Source organism: Paramormyrops kingsleyae, chromosome 16, assembly GCF_048594095.1.
Source record: "Paramormyrops kingsleyae isolate MSU_618 chromosome 16, PKINGS_0.4, whole genome shotgun sequence".
Classification (NCBI taxonomy): domain Eukaryota; kingdom Metazoa; phylum Chordata; class Actinopteri; order Osteoglossiformes; family Mormyridae; genus Paramormyrops; species Paramormyrops kingsleyae.
In genome coordinates this window covers 9,755,817-9,774,497 of record NC_132812.1, presented here as the reverse complement: position 1 = coordinate 9,774,497, position 18,681 = coordinate 9,755,817, and the positions used below count along the sequence as shown (strand labels likewise).

The 18,681-nt window shown below is 47.2% G+C and overlaps 2 protein-coding genes across 5 annotated transcripts in view; one reads left to right on the top strand and one right to left on the bottom strand.

The window, feature by feature from the left end:
- The window catches only part of adcy5 (adenylate cyclase 5), a 63,189-nt gene extending 59,275 nt beyond the window's left edge, over positions 1-3,914 (top strand). For all 3 annotated transcript variants that reach the window (XM_023826954.2, XM_023826953.2, XM_023826951.2), the window contains 3 exons: positions 488-692; positions 776-900; positions 1,103-3,914. In XM_023826954.2, the coding sequence (XP_023682722.1) occupies positions 488-692; positions 776-900; positions 1,103-1,231 (459 nt within the window). In that variant the 3' untranslated portion in view covers positions 1,232-3,914. The remainder of the gene's footprint in view (positions 1-487; positions 693-775; positions 901-1,102) is intronic.
- A 3,040-nt stretch (positions 3,915-6,954) lies between these two features.
- sec22a (SEC22 homolog A, vesicle trafficking protein) lies at positions 6,955-16,456 on the bottom strand. Of its 2 annotated transcripts, none has more exons than XM_023826955.2 (7): positions 16,300-16,456; positions 15,062-15,266; positions 13,436-13,599; positions 12,859-13,038; positions 8,961-9,079; positions 8,764-8,829; positions 6,955-8,662 (listed from the first exon to the last, which is right to left on the bottom strand). In XM_023826955.2, exons 2-7 carry the CDS (start codon positions 15,241-15,243, stop codon positions 8,462-8,464), a joined length of 912 nt encoding a protein of 303 aa, XP_023682723.1. In that variant the 5' UTR covers positions 15,244-15,266; positions 16,300-16,456; the 3' UTR covers positions 6,955-8,461. The 2 variants fall into 2 exon arrangements, with proteins under 2 accessions (XP_023682723.1, XP_023682724.1); XM_023826956.2 differs by lacking the exon at positions 16,300-16,456 and adding an exon at positions 15,479-15,602.
- Between the last annotated feature and the right edge of the window lie 2,225 nt (positions 16,457-18,681).

Here is an 18,681-nt window from a genome sequence, read left to right as displayed (position 1 = left end):
CTCCCTGCATGGATTACCTTACATTTATTTAAATTTCATCTGCCATGTATCAGCCCAGTCGCTAATTAAATCAAGATCCCATTGTAGCCTCTGTGCTGCTATATCATTCATGTAAATTAGGAACAATAGTGGTCCTAAAATTGAACCCTGCAGTACCCCACTATGAACGCAGGCCCACTGTGACATTGTGCCTCTAATAACTACTCGCTGCTTCCTGTCTGCTAACCAGTTTTTGATCCAAGCTGCTACACTTCCTCCTCTCTCTGTAACACAAGTCAGGTGTTCATAGGTGACGTGTACTTGGCGCCACCTATGAAGATCACCCATCCTGCCATCTTGGAATACTTTTAGCTATAGTGTAATATTTACTTTCATTATCTCTACCTCGTCCTTACCCTTGTTTCCCTGGACGCCTTCTCCCTCCTCCTTGCCCCAATCCCCCTTCTCCACCCACCCGTCCCGTCCCCCACTGCTTCCATTTTCCCAGATTATCAGCGAGGACCAGTTCCGGCAGCTGGAGAAGATAAAGACTATCGGCAGCACGTATATGGCCGCATCGGGCCTGAATGCCTCCACCTACGACAAGGCGGGCCGCTCACACATCCGTGCCCTGGCCGACTACGCCATGCGTCTCATGGACCAAATGAAGTACATCAATGAGCACTCCTTCAACAACTTCAAGATGAAGATTGGTAAGACTTCTCTGTCATGCCGCTGCCCCGCCCCTCCTTGTTGACCTCCTGTGCATCTTCTCTGACCTTCCCCCTCCATTCAGGTCTCAACATCGGCCCGGTGGTGGCCGGGGTCATCGGTGCCCGGAAGCCACAGTATGACATCTGGGGCAACACGGTAAACGTGGCCAGCCGCATGGACAGCACCGGAGTCCCCGAGAGAATCCAGGTAACCAGAACTATCATATCTGGGTCACTGAATTCCCCACAGCATGTGTGTGCTCCTGTATGAGTGCTGTGATGGGCTAGGATCCCATTCACTGCTGAGCTGTCCATGATTGGCTCCAGGCCCCCCTGTGACCCTGATGAGAATGGATGGATGGGTGGATGGTTTGGGTAGTGACGTCAGCATGGCTTCTTTCTCTCGCCAGGTGACCACAGACCTGTACCAGGTGCTTAGTTCCTACAGCTACCTGCTGGAGTGCCGGGGTGTGGTGAAGGTTAAGGGCAAGGGTGAAATGATGACCTACTTCCTCAACGGGGGACCTGCCGGCACCTAACCGAGGCCCCCGGCCGGCTAGGCAGCAGGCAGGTGCCAGGGGTGGCAGCGAATGGGGAGGAAGCAGGTCTCTGCAGCATTGGGACGGGGGGGCTGCCTCAGGCACACCCCTAAGGACAAAAAGCCACACCCACTTGCAGGGACGCACCCCGGGACCAGGATATGAAAGCCCCCCCCAGGCAGGGTCTGGTGGGAGGGGCCCCTGTGCCACCCGGCATCTGAAGAGACCAAAGAAATTGCACAGACTTGGCAGACAGACGCACCTCAGGCATGATGTGCAAACCAGGAAATGTGCCACCTGGAGGATGAACAGAAATAGTGCAGCAGAGAGCAAAGACAGCACCTCATGCTGGAGCTCCCTGCTCACCCTCCATAACAAGGCCTGATGTGGATAACCTGGGGATCGAGTGCATAAAAGGACTGCATCATGCACGACTACGACACCCGGATGCACACGCACGCATGTGTGAAACTGTCATGTAACGCGTGTGTCTGGAGTCACTGGAGACAGTTGAAGATAGTTGCAGAGATGGTGGGGAAGGCTTCTTTTTGTATTTTGACTCAAAAATAAATCTAGCATATATTTGAGAATCTATATTTTGTACATTATTATATTAGAGAGAGTATATATAAGCCCATTTGTGTATTTTGGTGTGTATATCCATCAGAAGTATATAGCAGCCATGCTTTTATTTTTTTGCAGCGTGGGAAAGGGGTTGGAGGGGAGGATGAGCTGGATCACATCACATGGAGGGCGGGGGTGGGGGGCATGTGCCTTAAAGGGGGAACAGGCAGCCGAATGCTGGTCTGAAGAAAGTAGGGGGGCTGGTGTCCAGCAGGGGTTACTGCTGAGGCCCCTTTCAGTTACAATGTAACAGGGTGATGCCACTATTTTGGAGTTCAGTCATTTGATCAATAGATAAAATCAGGCAAGCACTGTAGTTTGTGGTAGTGTAATAAGTAATGCTGTACAATAGAGAAACACTGTATGTAGGTAAGAATGGGTACCTATGGTCAGAGGAATGGGTTCGAATGTCAGTATATATGTACCGCTCCACCTCTAGCCTGAGCGCAACTCATTCTTTCCTCATTCACCCTTCATTCCCTCCTCATTCCCTCCTCGTTCCCCCCACAATCCCTCCTCATTTCCCGCTTATTCCCTCTTCATTCACCCTTCATTCCCTCCTCGTTCCCCCCACAATCCCTCCTCATTTCCCGCTTATTCCCTCTTCATTCACCCTTCATTCCCTCCTCGTTCCCCCCACAATCCCTCCTCATTTCCCGCTTATTCCCTCTTCATTCACCCTTCATTCCCTCCTCGTTCCCCCCACAATCCCTCCTCATTTCCCGCTTATTCCCTCTTCATTCACCCTTCATTCCCTCCTCGTTCCCCCCACAATCCCTCCTCATTTCCCGCTTATTCCCTCTTCATTCACCCTTCATTCCCTCCTCGTTCCCCCCACAATCCCTCCTCATTTCCCGCTTATTCCCTCTTCATTCACCCTTCATTCCCTCCTCGTTCCCCCCACGATCCCTCCTCATTTCCCGCTTATTCCCTCTTCATTCACCCTTCATTCCCTCCTCGTTCCCCCCACGATCCCTCCTCATTTCCCGCTTATTCCCTCTTCATTCACCCTTCATTCCTTCCTCGTTCCTCCCACAATCTCTCCCCATTCCCTCCTCATTTCCCCCTCATTCCTTTACTCTTACCCCTTCCCCAGCATTGGGACTGTAGGGTCAGGCTGACCTTGAGCTCCCCGCTGCCACTGGTCCCTCCCCTCCCAGCCTGTCCCCTCCCATCCCCTTTTGGCCTGTCCCATTTCTTCAGACCAGAGCCTGCCATGATTCTGTGGTGTGCAGCATGACTGAAGCCCCACCTTTATGCCTCTTTAGGGAACATCTTGTCTCGCTCGTCCTGTGTTTGAATTTCTGCTTTGGGTCGAGGTCGCCCATCCCAATGAGACACATAATCAGTATTACATCTACCAATGACCTTTTGTTTTGATGCCATTTTAACTCCTGCTAACAAACAGCTATGCAGTACAGCTCGTTCCCTCCCGAAAACATCAATGATCTAAAGCTTCGACTTATTAATTAATGTCATTTGTTTATTAACAGTCACCTGTGTGTGGTCGGGGGGATTGCTGTTCACCAAGATGAAGGATTGCTCTGACGCTGGCTGGTTAATCAGTTCGCTGCTGTTTGCTTATCAGCTGAAGATAAATCTGTGTGGTTTCAGTATTTCCCATGCAGACACGGTGTCATTGCCCCCCTGCCGTGACCCCGCTGTACTTTCTGGACGCCAGTTTGGTGTACTCATGATTAATGTATATTTTTGTTTCTCCGAATCAGTTTTGTCACACTTGTGTATCCATGGAAACGAGCCCTCCAGCCCAAGGCCACTGCCCCGCATCAGTACCAGCAGCTTCTCTTACATTAAGCAGCCAGGGGGAGCCACACTACTGGCACTAGGCGAGCTTGCTTTCTGATAGGTGGCTCGCTGCACTGGTGAAGCTTAGAGAACTCATGGGGGTGCAGGAGAGTCCGTGAACGGCAGCCGCAGAAACCATCCGTGACTCTTGTTTTGTTAGCACTGCATATCTAACATGTCAAAACTATGCTGATTTTAAAATTTTTGTTTTATTATTTTTTACACCCCAATAAACTTGTTATACATTCAGAAAGTCTTCAGAACTACTTGCATTTACATTTTATCGGCAGATACTTCTATCCAAAGTGACATTATTGAGAAAGCTGGGTCAGACAGTCCCTGAGGTTGGGGTTAAGGGCCTCAGTCAGGGGCCCAATGGTGACATCCCTCTGCCGACCCTGAGATTCAAACCGCCTAACCCTGTTGGGTCACATACTACCTCCCATGCTCAGTATAATTTTCATGCTCATTCTAATGAGCATATAATATATATTTATAGTAAATCATTATGGACAATGCATATACTCTAGTTTCATAAACTGACTACAAACATTTCTGGAATCTCCTCCATGCATTACTACCTTTCTGGAGCGTATTGGTGAAACCTTCCCTGCGAATCATGTAAATGCTGGACTGCACCGTATTGCAGATGTTGCGAGTCTGACATCAGCGACCTGGAGGCTGCGCCTCTGCTCAGTCGGGGCTCTGAAACACCATTGACGGCTTCTGTCGGTTCCTGTGTCTCTCAAATCCTCCAGCGTCAGCCTTGACATGTTGGTACTCTGGGATACTGACACTGTTGGGTTAAATATGTTTGAGGTTTTTAAGACGATACTTCATTGATCCCAGGGCGACATTCTTCTTCCAGTTGTGATTTCCAGAGACCTTAATCCATTTGGCTTGCAGCCTTATCTGTCACTGACAGGTAGGATATCTTGTCATCCCAGGGTGAGGAAAGCTACTTCCAGTTGATCCATCTCAGCCAAAACAGTGTTGACTGACTTGTTTTTGGTCAGCTTAGTTTGCACTGAATGTGGTTTAAATGATAGAGTGACTGTATATAATCATGTTTTTAGCAAGTCACCAGTGGGATGTGTTATAAAGTGAGTTTTACATACCCAGAGTTAACTCGCTAGAGCCACAATCAGTGTCAAACAGCACTATATCGGTGGTTATCAATTCAGTAAATTGATTCAGGGGGTTGCACGCGTTTGCGTAAAGGAGGTGGTTTCAACATTGCAAACTAAGGGCTGCCTTTTGACAGGAGGGATACTGGTATTATCCTCAGCCCAGAACAGCGTTACCAGGATTAAAAAAATATTTTTTGGTATTAGATCAAAAATCAGTACTATCCTACCTACTATTTAGTCAAAGGGCAACTCTTATGTAGGATACATTTTTGGTGAGAAGGTGGAATTTACACCAGTTTTAATCTAAAAGCCTGCACTTAAACCGGCTCTGAGCAGTTTAGGTGTGCAGCGTAAATCACTGTGACAATGTATCCTACAGAAAACTTTGAAGTAAGCCTCAAGAAACCAGTGAACTCACTTCGCAGGACACCCCTCTGCTGTAACGCAGCCATATCTAAATGGACTATAAAATGTGCTTCTACTCTATTCACATTTCCCTTCCATGGGCTGGACAGATCGTGCTCGGCAGCGTTTATGTTGTGACACAGTGATCACAGCAGAGAAAGAGCCAACACCTTGAACCTTTTTAAGTTTCCCAGCTTTAATCTCCATACCTGCTGAGTGCTGAAGGCAAAGAGCAGTCCGGCATATATAGGGCAGAGACGCTGCTTTTGGATCTTTGTGGGAGTGAACGTGAGGATCGAGTGCCGTTGTATTGCTGACTTAATGATAGGAGAGTGCCAGCAATCCACTCTGTGACATAAGGAGCATTTAAAATATCACAATATAATATCCGTCTTAGAAGAGCTGCATCATCACAGCTGGTCATTGAAAGATATTTCAGCAATAGGCCATATTCCCAGTAGGGGGCAGTAATGCTCTTTCAGCAAAGCCACCTCTGGCTCCTTGTGACCATGCTTGCTAGGTGCCCTGGGGCTTTTAGAAATGCATTAATTTTGTCCAGATTGGGGTTCAAATCAGGCTGGTTCTGCAGATGGGGGGGAAACTGAAACAGTGATGATTTGGATTTACACCAGAAGACGACGCTAAGGCAGCAATGGCAGGGTAGTGGAGACGCACACACACACACACACACACACACACACACACTGCAGGTATTCATATCTGGCTCCCTCCCACAGCCGTGCCCCAGATCTTCCCTGGGGGGGCCCACCCTGCTGGTGTGAGGCTGTCCCGCCATGTCCTGATGTGCGAGCTCTGGCCATAACTCCCCAAGGCCCATGGTGACGCCTGAAGCACGCGAGACCCTGAGAGTCCAGTAAGAGCCACCTGCCTGTATTCCCAGGCTCCCAGTGCTCGTGACTGACTGGGAATCTGAATGGGAAGCAGGGATGCTACATGAAAGCCGGGAATCCTGTCAGTTCCCCAAATCCCCAGGTGGAGAGACTTCTAGGTTACAGCAGCCCAGATACCATCCCTGTGTTCGTTTACATAAAGCTCTACCCAGAACCTACTCAGAACCTCACAACTTAAGTAGCTTAGAAGGTAAGACAATGATGTTTAGATGAAAAAAAGAACAATCAGACTGGTGGGGTGAGATCCTAACATTGTGCAGTAAAAGCTGATGCTCACTGTACATCACATACTCCTGCATATCTTACATATAGAATCGGTTAGATTTATCTTTTACAAATTTCTGAATACAGTTCACACATATTGTAGGCTTTTCTTTGTTGCAAAATCATGCATCCTTGTTATTTTCTGAATAGTAGGCAGTCAGATTTAGAGTAAAATTACCCGGCACCACCAAAAAATGACAGATCCTGAGGAGCACCTGCACAACAGAGAAATATTAGAAGATTCAAACATTCATAACACAACAAAATGTTTATAATGCAAAGGAGATGTTATATGATCTCATGAAATGTCATGCCCATTACTGGATATGGGCCAAAGGATTTAACCCATTAGTAATCCACTGATCTAGTCCTGATGTTGCCCGTCTCTTTCTAGAGCTGGGTGATACTTTGGATAGTGCGTTTGGGTTTAGCCACACCCCCCAACCCCCCCCACTCTCTTCCAGACAATCAGCCAGGGGCTGCTCTCTTCCAGCCAATCAGCAGGGGGTTGCAGGCCAACACACACCAGTGGACACAGCAATAGGGGCCAGGGTCAGCAAGAATGGGACTAGACCTAAGCCGGTTCACAACTATAGCCTTTATGGGAGGAGTACAGAAAACAAAGACTCAAGATGATGCTGCATAACGCAGCCATTATGACACTAGAAAACCTTCATCTGTGCTGCTGAATTGTTTTATTTTGTTCCATCATTGCTCTTGGAAAGCACATGCCCGTCTGTGTTGCATTGAGGTGCGTTTAGTAAAATAAAAAAAAAATGCACATACATGCTTGACATCTGAATACTATAGGCCACAGTGCAGGTAAATGGGCAAACTGGCTATTTCCACCACACTTAGCCTTGGTGCTCAATTCCACACTGCCTTTTTATGTCACAGTTACAAAATCATACAGTAGATTAGCATAATTAACCTGAATAAATACCAATTATTCATAATTTATCTTGTAGCAAAGATATATGACAATGATAAGACCAAACCACCAGAAGTGTGCTGATGTTCACCCTCAGGGTGCCCCCATGGGCATGGATTGGAGGGCTCAGAGGAGCTGGCCCACTGCCAGGGGGCCCCAGCAACACAGCACCCCCGCCCCCTCTGCCCCACTCCTTGAATGCTGCACCGGGGGTGTTTCAACCAATACCTTACAAGAGGCAGTATGCTTCATCTCAAAATGTCTGCCATACCAAATTAGGAGTAACCTCAGTGAATTTAACCAGAGAAATTTGTTCGTTGTCAAAGGTTAATGAGATGCAAATTAAAATCGCTGCTTGGCCGAGGTTTACAAAAGGCAGGACTGAGGAGGACAGCGCAGCATCTCAGGCCGGAATGCAAATGCAGGATATAAACATACACACTAATGAGAAGCAAACAGGAGCCACCCCCCCTCCCCACTGAACAGCGGATGGTCTCCCGAAACCAAGAGCCTCATTCAATGATCCAGCTCTGCACCAGCAGTTATAATAATAACCCTCCTAAATTTCAATGACATGATGTGTGGTTGAATGGAAGTGCAGATCATTTTCAATGCACCGTTTGTACTTAAGGGCAAATCGCTAAACAGGGGCACAGCACAGGGCTGAGAGCAACCACTGCTGTGACAAAAACGGCCCCAAAGCACCTAACGTGTCCTCCATAATTTATTACATGTGGCTCTATGCTGTTATTTTTGATTTTTTTTGTAAAATCACGGATTCCAAATGGAGACAGATGATTGGCAGGTTCCCTCAGTCACCGCGGGGAGCTGAAAGCTTGCATACGCCCCGGCTGTCTATGCTGTCCCGCACGACACAACGCAGTTTTCACTGCTGTCTGAGCTCCCAGTGAAGGGAAACAGCCGCCTCTCTCTGCATAGTATTCATCTCCCCCAATTATGCTGATGGCACAGCTGTAGTGAAATGAACACCCCGCATTTGCCACATAAGCTATCCTGACAAATGAGACGCTGCAATAAATAACGGGCATAATCATTTTCTGGGTAATTAAAGTACGTAAAGGGGTGGGTCCGCCCCAGCATGTGACCATGCAGTCCTCGTGCTCGCGAAGGCTCCCGATCCTGCCCCCCAGGCCAGTGGTCAGACGTTGTAGTCAGGGGCCTTGCCCTGCGGCTGACGCAGGCGGATCTGCAGCGTGGTGAAGGCGCCCACCGTCACATGGAAGAGGATCTGCCAGAGGTTGCGTAACTCGTACAGGTACATGTTACACAGGCAGATGAGCGCGAAGGCCAGGAAGGATTTGCCGTTCCTCCACAGCGTGCAGTAGGCGAACAGGTAGCACTGCAGGAGACAGGAGGTGGAGGAGCAGGAGGACACGGCCCCCACGTTACAGGGGGAACAATAAAACCCCACGCCGGAGCGGACTCTGGGTCGCCACTCACCTGGTACAGACAAGCCGCCGTTCCCAGGAAGAAGGCGATGACGTAGCTGAAGTCCTCGTCTTCATTCTGGGGGGGGTGGTGGGGTGTTGCATTAGTAGGGAGCTCTTACACGGCCCCAGAACAGCGGGGGGGATAGGAGACCTGTGAAGGCAGGAGATCAGCCCGCCACAGGCCGCACCCAGCCCGGCTCAGCATACCTGCAGGACGCTCTCGATGGCGTGGACACCTCGGAGCAGGTTCAGCCCACCGCAGAGCAGGCTGAGCACGCAGGACACCACTCCGGCCAGCGTCACAGGCTCCAGCATCTGGTTGGGGGCTGAGAGGGGGCACAGCAGTCAGGATGCGGGGAAAGGGGAGATGATGAGGGGATGTGGTGAGGGGACGCGGCCCTTATAACCCCTTCAAGCTGACAGTAACTGTCAAGAGCGTCTTCATGTCATCCAATCTAATATCACTGGGTTCCTGGACTTTCATGGAGGGCAAAGCAGCAAAGCAGACCCCAAGAGGACGGGATTAAACCCTGATTCCACAGAGAGGGAATTGGCCTCACTGGGGTGTTAATGGCGTGAGGCCCCCCCAGGCGTCCACATGCACTATTTCCATAATGCTCAAAGAATCACTCTGTGGGCGTTCCTCAGGCGGGAGGAGCCCAGGTTCGAGCCGCAGCAGCTGAGTGGACGACGTGTCAGAATATAAGCCTAACTTGAGGTTGGGGGGGGGGGCTGATAACAGAGACCCAAGGAGGGGGGACAAAAGGCTCAGCGAGGCGGGTGTAAACAGATTCTGCACGGTCAGTGATGTGTGAAGGTGCTCACGGGGGGGGGGGGGGAGGCTGGACCCAGCTGGAGGGAGGGGCATGTCTGGGCAGCACAGACATGCTGAAAAAGTCCCAGCCACAAAGGCAAGGCCATAGGGGGGGCTGACAATGTAAAACCATGAAATGGGGAGGGGGGGGGGCTTCAACAGGAACATGCTAATGAGCCAGGAAGGAGAAAGAGCGTGAAGATTCCTACAGCCATGGCTCACACAGCGCCAGCCAGATCATTTCTGGACTGCTGGATCACGCCATGATGAAACGAGGCCGTCATTAAGGAGCGGCACCCTGTCACCATCACCTTCCATCCAGATCTTTCTAAGTCCTCCACTTCCTGCAGGTCCCAGTCACTCCTCCTGGTCACCAGCCATGTTTGCACGTCTCACATATGAGCCACTGCACTGGCCCCCGAGGCCTGGGCACGCGAGCGGAGGGTAAAGTGAACCTGAACACGTCCTCGATCTTTACGCACGGATGGATAGAGGACTGCTTAAGGGTCAGGGATTAGTGTTAGACAGGGGTTAGGTTTAGGGTTAGGGTTAGGAAGTGGCAGTGGTTGAAAATACAATAAGTACAATTACTTTGTTACTATATGCAAGTACACTACAGGCCAGAAATTTGGGCCCACCCTTGGATTTTTAAAAAAGTGATTACAAGAAAAAAATACTTAAAACAAATGCAACTGAATGGTTTTCACTATTTCACATTATTTAGCTACAAAGGCTGAAACTATTGGTTTTGAAGACGACATCAGGCCTGTCTTTAGTGCAGTGACATTCACTTTGTGTTAAAATTCTATTTACTGCTGTCCGAACTTGATTCGCTGTTGGCCTCTCTTTAATTGTGTCTTAATAAACTAAATGAGAGCCACTAGTCTGCCTGGTCCCAGATCAGTTTGTGAGGTTTAATGGATTGTCTGCTCCTCGTTTCAACTCCCCGTTTGATCTTCTTCTGTATTCTGACTGGTAAGTCAGAATTTTTTATATATATTAATTTTTATGTTTGTAATGGCTAGAAAGGCACAGCTAACAACTGAACAGAGGGCTCAAATCAAGATTTTGAGAAAAGAAAAGTTCTCTCATCGCCAAATATCCAGAAAGTTTAAATGTTTCTAGGCATGGGAGCAGGTCTTCAGTGTCCATCAGTGAGACGAGTTGGACCAATAAGTTCAAAGTAAGCATCCATAAATGAGACAGAATTGTTTGCCCACTTGAAAAGGTGCTGGGAGGGTTTGGACAAAAGTTATTTCTAAAAATTGCTATAAAGGATTCTGAATCTGTGCTGCTGTGATAAAGGCAAGGGGTGGTTATTTTGATGAAACTCATACTTAGGTACTCGCATTCATTACATTTTACTTAAAATGCACAGTAAACTGTCACATTATACTTCAATACCAGTCAGTAGCATTTCTTTTAAGTATTTCTAATTTTATAAAAACCGGAGGGTGGGCCCAAACTTCTGGCCAGTAGTGTGCATTTTTCACATATCCGTACTTAAGTATATTTTGACGTGGACACTTTACACTTCTATAAATATAAATATTTATACATTATACTGTACTACATTTCTACTTAGCGCTGTGTTACATTTTACAGTCACATTGCTGTTTTTTCCCCATCGGATGAGGACAGGGAAAAGCAGTGGTGGGACAGATAATACAGAGATTTTGGAGCTTTTCTCTTCAAAGTAAAGCCCAGTGACTCAAAGCAGGGAGTCGGCGTCAGCGATTTTGAATCCTTTCAGCTGTCAGACACTTGGAGAGATCGGTTACTGTACAGTTTGCACTACATACAGCACCTTTTGGTTCATTATGGAAAGGCTCTGGAAATGGCAAGAGGTGACCCTCAGGTGTTTGTGATCAGGCAAACTTACTGGTTAATTGTGAATAGCACATTGATAATGTCATGACAAAAGTGTAAAACCTGCATCCTGTGGCAATTAGCTTTAGTTTTCTTTAATAACACAGACATATAGGGCCAAAATCTTATATCCTAATAATGATACATATTATGATATAGTACATTTTCTGTAAGTTCTATCAAGAAATGGTTTATATAAAATGACCACATAAATTATTTTATTTCATTTTGAATTATTTGAATTTTTAATTATTTACTCTACAAATAAAAGGTACAGTCGAACCTCGGTACAACGTACCCCGTTTATAACGTTTACACCAATACAACGTTCAAATTTCAATGTCCCGAATTCGCGTAATGCATTATTCCATTTGCCGGTATCGCTTAGAACGTACACCTTTACAGCGTAAACTTCGAAATAACGTATGATTTTCAGAGGAAAATAGGCAAACTGACCTTCGTTACAACGTACAGCCTCATCTTCCGAGCGCGCGCACAATTCAGAATCGGCTGTTGCCGGCCATCTACATCGCTTAGCAACGCCTAACTGTATGAACCTATCCTCACGAAGCATTCCACGCCGGCCGGACTCCTTGCATGCAGCCCCCGTTTTTTCATGGTTTTGCATGGTGTCATGGTATCGAAATTTATTTCAGCCAATTGAATCATACAGGTGCATAATTTCGGTTTGACATTAGGTTACAGTAAGGCGATTTGAACGATAAGCCGGCAGTGGATTTTGCTTTATGTCGGCTGTCTATGAGTAACTGATATTAAGATAGTTTGAAGAATATAGTTCTAATTTGAAAAAAATTTTTTGAAAAAAAAATATTTGTTTGGTTTAACATTTTTATCATCATTTTTTTAGTTCATTATTGCCGGCAGTGGACACTGTCATAAACTCACGCTGGACGACACTCTCGCTGCAGTCCTGGCCACATATTTGCGGTCTTAGATTAAAGTCGATCAGTCATAAGTTTCATAGGTCGTAAATCAACAACGATCTGTATATCAGTGCTAGAACTATTGTTGAACTGTGTGTCTGACAGCATGTGCTCAGAAGCATAATCATTGTAGCTGGTTAATTATGTAAACCTAATTTCAGTCACAATGGAATATGATATTTCTGAAGCTCTTATTATAAACTAGCATTTTCTGTTTTAAATGTTTAGATTGGACTATCATGTCTAAACATTTGTATTTTACAGTTGCATCAGTGACTACAAGTTCAAGTACTTTCACTGTAATACTTTAAATATATGTACAACCAAGTGCTTACTTACTTTTACTTAAGAAGAAAGGCCAATGGGGTACTGCAACTTTTACGAGAGCACATTTTTGCTTGTTTATTTCTACTTTCACTCAAGTAAATTGTTCGATTACTTCCTCCACCACTGCAAAGCAGCACATGAGGGATCCTACCTATGCCCTTGTACTTTGACGGCGAGTGGTGGGAGAAGCCGTTGAGTGCGCTCAGGTCCTCGGCAGACAGTTGGAAGGGGGGGCGGAGCTTAATCTCCATCTGCATGTCAGCCAGGTTGACCCTGGTGGACAGGGAGCGCGGGCTGTTGTAGCGTTGCTTGGTTTTCTGGATGAAGTTGTCTGTCGCCGGCAGAGAAAACAAGGTGCAACATGTTACTGCGGACTGCCATTTTATCAGCAATGCCCTCACTGCAGCCTGCGTGAGCCACAGTACATTAACCACCTCTGAAGCCAGCCTAGTGCATGTGGAAACATATAACTATGAACAGGGGAATTCTGAAATTCAAGTATTCAAGTAACCAACTGTAAACAATGCAAAAAAAGTCTTAGATTAAATCTTAGATTTCATATATTATGTCTTACATTTAAGAAACTGGACTGTATGATGCAGAGCTTCTGTCCTCCTGGATATCTCTGACTTCTAGCTCACTGTGCCAGTCTTAACTGTCTGCTAGTATTTTTGGCAAATGATAATTTATGGAGGTCACGTTGGTGTACAGCTGGCAAGAATGCTCACCGAACTCGATGAAAGAGTATGGCCGGACGGCGCTGTTGATCCGCTTCGTGTCATAAGTGACAATGAACTCCCTCTGTAACTCATCCAGGAAGCAGAAGGCCAGGACGCTAGGGTAACTCTCAGAACACACCATCAGGTATCCCACTCCCAGGGAACTGGTGAAACTGGGAGACATGTAAACCATCAGGTATCCCGCTCCCAGGGGACTGATGAAACTGGGAGACACGTAAACCATCAGGTATCCCGCTCCCAGGGGACTGGTGAAACTGGGAGACACGTAAACCATCAGGTATCCCGCTCCCAGGGGACTGATGAAACTGGGAGACACGTAAACCATCAGGTATCCCGCTCCCAGGGGACTGATGAAACTGGGAGACATGTAAACCATCAGGTATCCCGCTCCCAGGGGACTGATGAAACTGGGAGACACGTAAACCATCAGGTATCCCGCTCCCAGGGGACTGATGAAACTGGGAGACACGTAAACCATCAGGTATCCCGCTCCCAGGGAACTGATGAAACTGGGAGACATGTACACCATCAGGTATCCCGCTCCCAGGGAACTGGTGAAACTGGGAGACGTGTACACCATCAGGTATCCCGCTCCCAGGGAACTGATGAAACTGGGAGACGCGTACACCATCAGGTATCCCGCTCCCAGGGAACTGGTGAAACGGGGAGACACGTACACCATCAGGTATCCCACTCCCAGGGAACTGGTGAAACTGGGAGACGTGTACACCATCAGGTATCCCACTCCCAGGGAACTGGTGAAACTGGGAGACGTGTACACCATCAGGTATCCCACTCCCAGGGAACTGGTGAAACTGGGAGACACGTACACCATCAGGTATCCCACTCCCAGGGAACTGGTGAAACTGGGAGACGTGTACACCATCAGGTATCCCGCTCCCAGGGGACTGATGACACTCACAAACAAGCAAACACTCTGCAGCTTCATTTTTCCTCTGTATTGTTGACACTGATTTCTCAGACAGGGCTGTGGCCACCTCCTGCTACCTGGGACTGTTGCCCTGGGAATGTTATCTGCTGCCGCTCTGGGAAAGGAGTCTGTACACAACCTTTTATAACTGCCCACTTTCCTTGGTGATTTAAACGGTGGCTGGGACTTAAAAACATAAATAACCAGGGGTTGTGTGCTGGTCTGGGGCCGCACCGCTCAGACAGTGGAAGGGGATGCATGACTGTGTTCCCAGAAAGCGAGGGTGGCTCTGTCTTCCTCTCAAACATCTCCAGAGGACTGCTTAATACACCACTTCATGACAGTTCAGGTCAGCAGACAGATGCTAGGCAGCACATGTGTATCTGGGCAAGGTGCCCCAAACCAGGCACTTTAAACTCAAAACAAGGGTGCATTCACCTCTCCTAACATGCTTCAACATAGATATGCAACAGGAAAGAGACACAGGAATGACTCACAGCTATGTCTATCTCCTTACAGGTGAACACACCTACATCTAACATGTGGGATATTACCCGGGGCAGCCTCTGTACATGCCCCAACCCACCTCAACCTGCTCATGCACGTGCTGTCACTCGTGTCAGTGTCGTGATGCGATTCCCTGTCCCCCGTCCGCCCCAGCTGACAGCGGCCCAGACACTCACTTAACAGTATGCTGCCCCGTTTTCAGCGTGCATCGGTCTGGGAACTGGCTCAGCTTCTTGGAGAGGCTCTTGAGGTGCCTCTTGGTCTCCTGCAGTCCCCTGTCCTGCTCATAGTCTGTGGAGGCTGAGAGAGGCAGTCCATCTCTCACCCGCACCACGGATGCAAACAGGACCATGGACATCTTACGGCTCTCTCAGTAGAAACCTGCAACACATGCCAAGAAGCTAAAGATCTCCTGCAAGGACCCCCTTACCACAAGATTCCCTACCTAAAAGTTTGTATAACTAAGGGACTCTTATCACCACCGCTGACATACTAGAGCACATAGCACAGATCATAACTACACTGCCACACCTCTTCCACTCCTCTCTCTGACAACAGAAGTAGTTTAATCATACAATACAAACTGCACTCACACTAGCACAGTAGACAGAGACCCTCACAGACGCTGACAGAGTTAAAGATGATTAACTTCCTGACTTGCTCCTTTATTCCTAAACAGAATATTACAAATGAATAACGATTGAAATTAGGATGAATATTAGTAAAAACAAAGAAAACAGACAATGAACCATAAAACTCAGCTTATCCAAAGTAAGAATTACGCAGCCTTTCAGCACCCTGGACAGCACGTGGACCTTCTCGTGGGAACGACGCACCTGCATCACAGTCTCGCGATACCCCACGGCCACGCCCACTCGCGCGAGGGCGATACCCTCAATGCCAACTCAGAATAAACCGAGTGCTGCTCACCCGATAGCCCAGGCGTTTCTTTTAAATGCGTGCGACATTATTTTAGTCGCTTAATTACAGCGGTGCATTTTATAGCACCGGAATGATTTCGTGGTTATATTAAAAGCTCTGGGTGTAGGTTCCGGCGTCAGACACGATTATCACACGCTCTGGGCGTCTGCTCCCATCACCTAGAGTCTAGCGGCTGGACAGACAGACGCATCTCGCAGAAAGCAGTTTCACATGAATGCAAGCAATGGAAGCACTTCCGGATACGCTACGCGAACAGCAACAACAAGAGCTGCACTGGCATTAGTTTAAAGAGACACACTATCGCTTAGATACGCAGCTAGACACGAGTACATCCCCATACAGCGATTTCCTTGCTGTGGTCCCCCCACCACCGAGCGAACCGAGACGATTCCGTCGCATGCCGCTGTTTATTCACACACAGAGGGCCTCGGTATTCGGAAAGAGCGGGGCTGCCGGCCGCTTGGTCGCTGACCTGAAGCGAAGGGCCGGCTACGTATGCGGGCGACGTGGGCTTCCCCGGGAAAGCGCATTTCAGCACTCCTCTGCCGCGTATGATCGTATCGTGCAGGCTTGTTCCCGTTTCCTCTGCCGTCATACGCCGCCGTCTGTGTGCGTGGCCGCGCGAAGTGCATTATGGGAACGCGCGGTAATGAACTGACGTGGCTGCGGGTAACACATCTCTGCAACGATTCCAAATGTACGAACAGACATATAGGATATATCGTGAGCAGCGCTTTTCATACTTTATATTCGCAGACTTTAAAGTGTGGTGTTCCAGCACTCCTATAAATCTTTGTATTGTATGTGGCCAATTTCCCGTTTGATCTTCCCTGGGGTGCAGAAAGACAGCAGTTTGTCATGTTTAACGGTCCAGACGATATTAACCGGGTTAGTCACACAGAGCAAAATACCGAACTTATTTCCAAAGCTTACAGGATGTGGGCCTGCGTGGGGAATTTTGGAATGGCCAAAATAGGCAGTTTTGAACATGTTCCACTGGGGTCGTTGAAAGTCATTACGCTGCAGGCTCAAGAGGATTTAGAAATCCTACCCCTGCCACATCTCTGAGTCACTCTGCGCGTGCATCACTGACACTTCACTGGCACGCGTTTGCTGTTCGTGCAAAGAGACACCCATCTCTAACAGGGAAGACACCAGCCATTACTTCCCTCTGCTGTCTCCTGGGGTAACACTTAACCCTCTAGGGAAAAACAGAGAACTACTGGATCTGCTTAATAAGTTTTTCACAGTTGGTCATCAAGTAATGAAACCCTGCGTTAACTGTCTTCATACAAGTATAAGAGCAAACGCACCCAATCAGTAGTCGGGATGGTTGAGGTTTTAACATTTTACCATACGTGTATTATTTAAGCACCATTTAAAACTACTGTATGTCGGTTATCACCTGTGTAATAAAACAATCACATCTTTTTCTCATGCGACCAGGGCTGCTTACAAAGCATTAGTGACACACGGAGGAATAGAAAGCCATCCAAAGGGAAAATGCCATACCGAAAAACAGCAGATATTCTTGGTAGATGTGTCAAGTTTTTGGAAGAAAAGATTACATAAACATTACGTAACATTACATTCGCTGTCTATTTACGGGATATGCAGTTTCCTCATTTGAGAACGCATAAAAACAACTCATGGTTTCTTACAGACTATGTTCACAAGTGTTATAAATATTAACTTATTCCAGGCAAGTATTTTAATGGATGAGGCTCTTTACTGTACGGGTCTCGCGCATGGAACCGCGTCTGTGTGCTGTTGTTCCTCTGCTCCGATACTCTTCAGTACGTACATTTGCGCACCTCTGTGTCTCAGTAAAATTACACAAATGAAATGTGACCTATTATTCATCATTTGCAATTTGTAATCTTGTGCTAGTTTTATAATCAAATCCAGCAGTTAGAAGGGGAAAAAATATGCGTAATCGGCCTTTCTGCGAACTGAGCATGGGACCTCTGTTATACATCAAAAGAAGCAATCTTTTGGCCATATATATTTTTACTGTCTAGCGTGATTCAAACCCAGCCACCTAGCACTGATGCCAATGTCATTAGCATCTACTGCTGAGGACACCGTTGTCTCAGTGGAATAGGCCGAATAGCATAGGAAGGGTGTTTTTCAGCCCTCACGCAATTGGCGATGACGACTGGGACACTCCCAAAAAACTTCTGGCATCCGCAAGTGCCTGTTCTGTAACAATGAATATAACACAACCACTAACATACAGCTACGTTTAAAAACACTTATTGAAAAATAACACTGTGAACAGACAGACTAATTTACAGATTAGGTGGTGGGGACGAGTGCTGTGCAAAGCAGGATTTCTCTTAATTAGCAGGGCTAACTTACTGTAAGTTAGCAGTCATAAACGTCCAATAAGAGTTTAAGTAAGGAGCATTCCTATTGGACAATCATGACTTTTATCTTAAGGCATTCCAGCTAAGTTAGTGGAACATCCCCCAGGTTTGTAGCAGGTGACATTTTTTTGGGGGGGGGGGGGCTTCTAATCCTAAGGTTAAAAATAAAAATGACATCACACATTTCAGTTGTCTCTTGCAGCAGAAAACTGACTAATGTTGACCAATTCAGCCGAATGAATAACAATCACTGTGGTTTTTGGGCTTTAACAGAAGCCTGGAAAAATTAAAAATATAAAATAAATAGCACCACTAGCCTGCCTGTGTGTATCAGGTCCTGAGGTAATGGTGGGAATAACTTGCAAGGCTGTTGTGAAGGTCTCTTCCCTTTCATTCCACACAATTATTTCCATTTCTAACAGCAATCATGCAAAGTGTTATTACCCAAAATCCTGTGGCTGCAGCCTTCATTCTGTCACACAGAT

What these genes read in the sequence shown, in the direction of transcription:
- sec22a (XM_023826955.2), bottom strand. Translation starts at nt 15,243, where the DNA reads ATGTCCATGGTCCTGTTTGCATCCGTGGTGCGGGTGAGAGATGGACTG. An exon ending in ATACTCTTTCATCGAGTTCG is followed by an intron (nt 13,039 to 13,435) that starts GTGAGCATTCTT and finishes TGCCGGCGACAG; the next exon opens with ACAACTTCATCCAGAAAACC. An exon ending in CCATCGAGAGCGTCCTGCAG is followed by an intron (nt 8,830 to 8,960) that starts GTATGCTGAGCC and finishes CACCCCCCCCAG; the next exon opens with AATGAAGACGAGGACTTCAG.